The sequence below is a fragment of the Charadrius vociferus genome, unplaced genomic scaffold, assembly GCF_000708025.1.
Source record: "Charadrius vociferus isolate BGI_N301 unplaced genomic scaffold, ASM70802v2 scaffold110, whole genome shotgun sequence".
NCBI classification, from domain to species: Eukaryota; Metazoa; Chordata; class Aves; order Charadriiformes; family Charadriidae; genus Charadrius; species Charadrius vociferus.
The window spans coordinates 2,880,538-2,880,931 of NW_009646761.1; the positions used below are offsets into that span (position 1 = coordinate 2,880,538).

The following is a 394-nucleotide window of genomic DNA, read 5'->3' on the forward strand; positions in this document are numbered from 1 at the left end:
CCTGTATGAGTCCGCTTATGAATCTTGAGGTTTTCGGAGCGGGCGAAGACCTTCCCGCAGCCGGGGAAGGGGCAGGGGAAGGGCTTCTCTCCCGTGTGCACTCGGATGTGGTTGATGAGTTTGTATTTCGCTTTGAAGGGTTTGCCTTCGCGGGGACACTCCTCCCAGTAGCACACGTGGCTGCTCTGCTCGGGCCCGCCGACGTGTTCCACCGTGACATGGCTCACCAGCTCCTGCATCGTGCTGAAAGTTTTGGAGCAAGGCTTCCTACCGCCCGGTGGCGGCGGAGGAGGAGGAGGAGGAGGCGGCTCCCGGTCGATCCACTTGCAGATCGGCTCTTGCTTGATGGGCTGCCGCATGTACCGCAGGAAGGCCGCGGCGGCGGCCGCCGGCC

General features: G+C 63.5%; 1 protein-coding gene across 1 annotated transcript in view; it reads right to left on the bottom strand.

The window, feature by feature from the left end:
* Window positions 1–8: 8 nt before the first annotated feature.
* LOC104292612 (zinc finger protein ZIC 5-like) overlaps window positions 9–394 on the bottom strand; it is a gene marked incomplete at its 3' end in the record, with an annotated part of 1,109 nt that continues 723 nt past the window's right edge. The window contains exon 2 of the mRNA XM_009892023.1: window positions 9–392. Coding sequence (XP_009890325.1) covers window positions 9–392 — 384 coding nt within the window. The remainder of the gene's footprint in view (window positions 393–394) is intronic.